Source organism: Macrobrachium nipponense, chromosome 30, assembly GCF_015104395.2.
Source record: "Macrobrachium nipponense isolate FS-2020 chromosome 30, ASM1510439v2, whole genome shotgun sequence".
NCBI classification, from domain to species: domain Eukaryota; kingdom Metazoa; phylum Arthropoda; class Malacostraca; order Decapoda; family Palaemonidae; genus Macrobrachium; species Macrobrachium nipponense.
The window spans coordinates 26045882-26052232 of NC_087218.1; the positions used below are offsets into that span (position 1 = coordinate 26045882).

General features: G+C 35.0%; 1 protein-coding gene across 7 annotated transcripts in view; it reads left to right on the top strand.

The window, feature by feature from the left end:
- The window catches only part of LOC135202381 (cyclin-J-like), a 197005-nt gene extending 193077 nt beyond the window's left edge, over positions 1–3928 (top strand). For all 7 annotated transcript variants that reach the window (XR_010311725.1, XM_064231754.1, XM_064231753.1 and 4 more), the window contains one exon: positions 1445–3928. Coding sequence is in view for 6 of the 7 variants with exons in the window: in XM_064231754.1 (XP_064087824.1) it covers positions 1445–1556 (112 nt within the window). In the remaining variant the exon portion in view is untranslated. The remainder of the gene's footprint in view (positions 1–1444) is intronic.
- The last annotated feature ends 2423 nt before the right edge of the window (positions 3929–6351 follow it).

Here is a 6351-nt window from a genome sequence, read left to right on the forward strand (position 1 = left end):
TTGAAACTGGGGATACAAATATAGAAAGAAACACCAACACAACAAAGGTTTATTTACAAGCTTACTAACATAGGTAAATGCAGAATGGTATCTCCTATTTAAAAAAAATAAACCTTACACTGCATGAACTGGGGGAACAGTGAGGCAATTCAAATACTTGCGTGCCGGTTTAGTGACTCGAAGCAGTGGCTTCACAAAAGGAGAGCGGCAATTGCAGACGTCCACTTGACTCTGTATTGCAGAAACTAGTTTGCTTGTAAGGCAGGAACTCGCTAAAACCTCTAGCAGGACTTTTTCTTCTCTGAAGTCTGCTCGACGTCGAGATAACACGGACGGCACTCCTGAAGACGACTAGACCAGTATCCAACCAACTCTCGAACAACTTTTTTTTCTTATCCTTCGTCGGTCCCTTTCTCTCTTATCTCTCACGGATAATCTCTGCTGCTGCTGATTTCTCACTGATATTCTGACCAGTGGCTCTTACTGAGGATATCTCTCTGTGACTAACCGGTGTCTCTCTTCTACGATCTCTGCTGCTCCTGCTACGACCGTCGTATTTATACGGCACTCTGGGGGCGGAGCCTACGGCGAACTTCACAGACTCCAGGGATTTCTAGAACTTCTCACGTCCTGACGAGTTCCACAACACTCCTGCCGATTCTAGAACCATCATGATAACAGGCACCTCCAACACAATTCGCTAACGCCTCCTTGCTGCCGAACTTCTTGAAAATGCGTTCTCCTTTCCTTTATCTTTCTTTGCAAGGAAGCAATTACCATCACACCAGGTTACCCTGAAGACTATATAAAGGGCTCTGGTTTGTATACATAGGAAAAGTTCAAATTACTTTTAAAGTTTTTAACATACACCCCATACACTTATTGAAATATATCGTTCTGATTTTCACATCTTAGGTTCCATCTCCAAAGGAATTATCAATACCAGTAATCCTGAGAAAACTGTCCCTTAAATCTTATGGGTTTCATTTTGGGCATAATATTAATACATCATAATATTTGGGACTTATTAGCATATTTTATTATTATTATTTGTGGACATGGAACTATCATATATCAGACTTGTAGAATAATTTGAGTGCAGTTTTCAGTGCATTTGTCTATTATGAAATAAATATCATGTTATGATATGCAAAGGTTTTAAGCAAGCTTGTTCAGCCAGTCAGAAATTTTAAATAATAGGTGTTAGGTCTATTCATACATTACATAATTGTATAAATGTAATGCTGAGACTAGTTATTGTAAGCTTGAATAACTAAATGCGTAACTTTCGCTTTTCATGCAAAAACCAAATTACTTTTATGAGGAGAGTTTATGAGTTATAAGTAGAATTTACGTTATTTAATCTATTAGATCAGGGAAAGTATATGGTATATTTTCATCTGCAATTACAATGTTTTGAATGATTACTGTCTTTCCTTTTCAGAATATATGAAAAGGAGGAGAAGGGTAGTGAGTGTAGTTTGTCTGACTCGGCCTATAGCAGTAACTGTTCAAGTCTGCAAGGATCTCCTGTAACTCAGACTACAAATGAGTAACAAATAAATCTGTGATTATGATCTCAAATGCCTTCAAAAAAGACTTTTTAAGGTTTGTAGTTAAGTTGTGTTATGTGATCAATCAAGTTCTCAAGGATCGACTTCCTACTTCCTTATTGCTTATCTCTTAAGAAAAACTGGGGTACCAAAGTATGTCTACTGAATCAAGTGAATTGTATTTAGGTTGAAGTAGTTGTGATTTTTATTATTGTTCCTGTACTGTTTAGTACAAACACTTACAAGAAGAGGGCTTTCCTTACAGTTAAGTTTTCATTTTTCTCTTGTTTTAGTATTAAGGATTATCAGTGTGTTATGTTAAGTGATGTATAGCAGAAATTTGTATTTGCTTCTATGGGTAGCCATGTAAACATACTGAAATATAATAGAAATGTTTAAATACTTAAAAGTTGAACAATACAGAATATTGTACTGCTGTACATTTGCTGTTCTGGTATCTGATATTTTATGAAGACTTGAGGGATTTATTTAGTCTGGTTAAATTTAATTGATAATTTCCATGTGAGCATCCATTTTCTTTGATGGGACCTTGAATTACATAAAGTTGTGACAAAAAAGTTTATGAACTAGTGCAAGCTGTATTATGCAATTGTTTATCAGGTTAGTATGTTTGTGTGAGCTACTTCATAAGAGCTCATCTTGAATTTTTAGATTGTCTAAAAAAATCTTTGGTTAACATCAAGCTTGATTGTAGGTAAATTCCTAAAGTATACCTAAGTAAAACATGATGGCAAAATGAAAGAATTGGCGTAACTTGTTTTAATGAGTTCATACAAAACAAGCCATTGCCTGAGACAATCTTGCACTTATATTTTGTAATGTTGACAGACTTGAAACAAGAGCAAAAAAATACTTAAGGCATTGGTTTACATGTTCAAAATAATTAATGAATTTAAAAGATTTCCTATTTCTGTTTAAAGGTTAGCATAAGACTTATAGTAAGTTCAACTTAGCAGGTTTTCATTATGGTTTTATCCCTTGATTCTCCACAGGGAAATGAACACTGCAAAACACACATTCATTTTTGTCTCTAGTATATCTGTGCAAGTGTGTAGCTTTCTGATTTATACAAGATATCTGATTGTCACTGAGATTTATTTTTATATATTTATACTTAAATCTAGGTAGATTTGTTTAAATATAAAACAGTACAAGTTTATTCTGCTAAATTAAGTATTTTTATGGTTGTAAAGTAGCATACTTCCACCATCTCACTTGGAAAGGCTTAAGGTCAGTTTTTTCAACCTATTGGCTATTTTTCCTTACAGATAAGGAGCATATGTCAGTGTAGCTTTAATACTGCTTATGTCATTACTTTTCACCAGTTTCATGTTTGTCACTTTTTGACTCTCAAGTTCTGATTTGTCATTTTTGTCTTAGTTTTAAATAAACCAGCTGTTTAAGTCTCATTACCATTTGCATCCTTGTTATAGTATGGCTAATGCTTAAATTTTGACTTCTTGAAAAGACTGTGTATATATAGTTTAAGGATCTATTTTAGTACAAAATACTGAATCCTGTTAGTTGTAGAATTATCTCTCAAAGACTTTGTTGTGATGAACTTATATCACTCAGGAATTTTTTGTACACCATAAGGTGTTGGTAATTCCTTGATTGTAATTGTGATAAGCCTTTGTAAAACATTTGTCTTGTTATTTTTTGGAATACCTGACTAGTATATAGTAACATAATTAACAACTGTGGGGTGCTATTGTATTCTAAATTTGATGTGATTTTCATCACATAACTTATTGCTTTATTCTAAGACTTCCAGGTCACCTTGCAATAGCTACAGGTAGTAGCTATCAGTTAGGTATAAATCCAAGTTAACAAAGACACTTAATTGATGTAAGGCAGTGTACTTCATTGATGCATCTTCTTATGATGAAGGTTCCTAGTTCCAGTTGAACCTTAGTTTTAGTAGAATGTGTCATTTGTTTAAGACAATCAGAATTTACATCTGTTAATTATGTGTACAGTTGAAGAGTAGTTGTTTGTATTTGATCTCATTTGGTGCTAAGTGTGATCATAGAGATTGCAGTTGGTCAAAAATTAATTGACTGGGAAAGATTTTCCATGTGTGTATTAATGTTTAGCAATTGCTGAAATAAGACCATTTTACCAAGGGCTTCTTTTCAGCTGTTATATTGTTTTTGCTTGTGCTTGTACTGTATTGAAACTCTTGTTGAGGCAGCATTTATTTTCAGTACTTAAAGATGATAAATATATTTTGTGTTTCTAGTCAGGGGATTTATTGATTTTTACACATGGCCTTTTTGTTGTGTAATGGCATTGTGGACTAGGGCTTGATGTTGAGCCTAGTGAGTATTTGCATTAAAGGAATTATATGTATTTCAAGTTGTGTTCCTTGAAACTTTTTAAGACTCATTTTCCAAAAATAACTAAAGGTGTTGTCCTAAAGAGGATAGAATGATTCATGCACTGCTCCATAAAAGGATTGATTCAGTACTTGAAAAGAAGGAAAGCTTGATTTATTACAAGGGTCATTTATTTGTAGGCGTTTTATGCTTACCTTAACATTGTTGTAAGTGGTTATTTCAAAACCATGTAAATGCTTTAGAAATAATACTGGGGAGAAAATTCCTAATTAGACTATTTATTTGGGATGAATCTTACTTTCTGATAAAGTTAGCTTATATCTCCATGCCGATAGGCGAGTTGGCATTCAAACAAAAGATCGAATGGCTGCCCAGATGTCACTAGTAGTACACCTGTTCTCCACCAGGTGTGTTTCGAATGTTTTAGGTCTTGCCGCCATAGTGTGTAGGTGCTTGATGGAGTATTTCATGCCTGTTTGCTACCACTATCCTGGTACAGTACATATATTTTACTAGTATGCGTCAACTATAATCAAGGCTAAAGGTGCGTCCACACGGTCGAACAATGTCCGATGGACAAACATTGTTACCATATCATAGGCGAAGCAGGAAGACGTCAAGCGTTGAAGCGATGGAAGTAGATCTGGCGACAAACTGTGATACCAGATGAGGTTGTATACCAGTGCTTGTACTCTGCTCACAAGGCAAAGACCGGTAGACAATTGTTAATTGGTAACAATGTTTGTCCGTCGGACATTTCTCGACCGTGTGGACACACACCTTAAGGACGTTAGATTCTGTAGGAATGAATACTTTGTTAGCAGAATGTTGATTAATTAGGAGATAATTCTTTTTACACTGGCTACGGTGGTTTAAAATGTGATCTTGAGAATAGATTGGAGGAAGTAGGGATTTTTTTAAGGACTTTCCACTTAAGCTCATTAGTAGAGGAAGAGAAAGGAAGCAGATAGGTTGCAAAAGCAATTTGTTAGGACAGGTTATCAACCTTTCATTTCTCCCCCTTATCCAGGTCCTTCATCATAGTTATCCATAATCAGTCTAGGCTTTTCCTTTGGTAATGCTTTAGTTAGTACCGAGGCTGCTTTAGTTAGTACCGAGGCATTCTCTGTATCTTCATGTTTCACAAGCCCTTTGCTTTATTTCATTACCTTTCAAGGCAGCAATTCCAGTATCTTTTGGTGGATGATAATGCTGGGAAGGATTTCCTTGAATCACATCATTAATAGTTTTCAGTCTTGCCCCCTCCTCCCACACACAGTGTTTTTCAACATCACTAGAAAGTTGCATTGCCATGTTTCTTATAAATTGTTTAAGCAAAACCCAGCCTCCCCACAACTTAGTGAGCTGTCAAGGAGAATTCTGATGAGCTAAAACATTTTAAACACCTAGTGGAGAACTGGTATACTGGACAGTCATCTGAGTAGCCATTTGATCTTTTTGAATGCTAATTCACCTATCAGTGGGGAGATATAAGGTAACTTTAACAGTAGGTAAGTATCCAAATCATAAATTTAATTATGAAAATTTATACATAGGAAAATTGTCCAAAGTACTGAAAAATATTGTGCTTTGTGGTAATATTTTTTTACATGGTTGATTTATTGGTCATATGAATCATTTTCATGTATGATTGTGTGTATTTATAACTCCAATATTAACTGTGTGGTATTAGTGAGTAATAAGTGAACAAGTATTATTCCAATGATTGCAGGCTCTCAAAATATACAGTGGATCCCCATATTTGTGGGGAATGTGTACCAGACCGCCCTGCGAGTAGCTAAAATCTGTGAATACTTAGAACCCTTATAAAAACTTAAAACTGCCTATTTTGTTCATTCAAACTCAAGAAAAATTCACTAAAAATTATATATGGTGTTTTAAATAGTTTTATTGTAAAAGGTGTATTTAATCATGAAATTGATATGAAAATACAGAAATTTGCAGATATTTCTTAGAAAAATACCACATCTGCAAATAATGGGTAGATTTGGTCCATAGAGAGATCCGCGAATGCCAAGAACATGAATACAGGGGGTCCACTGTAGTCCTGTCAGGAAGCTCATTATATTATAGACCAAGAATATGCTAATTTTACTTTAGCAGCCATCTACTGAACAGGTTAGCTTAATTTTAACTGTTTGCCAAACATCTCAGAATCTGAAAAAACTGTTTGATATGCAGGGTTCTGGGATTAGTGCTATCATTGCACCTCATGTAGTGCACTGTAGGCATTATTGAAAGGTGTTTGGAAGGGAATGTGAAATTAAAGCCAAAGGCCAAGTGCTAAGATCTATTTAGTTAACGCTTAAAGGGAAATAAGTGCCTCTAAGGTGGTTTGTGTAACAGTAGAAAAACATCACAGTTGCACTACTATGAAACACTTGCTAGGATAATGTGGAAAGTAAGGTGGAAGAAAT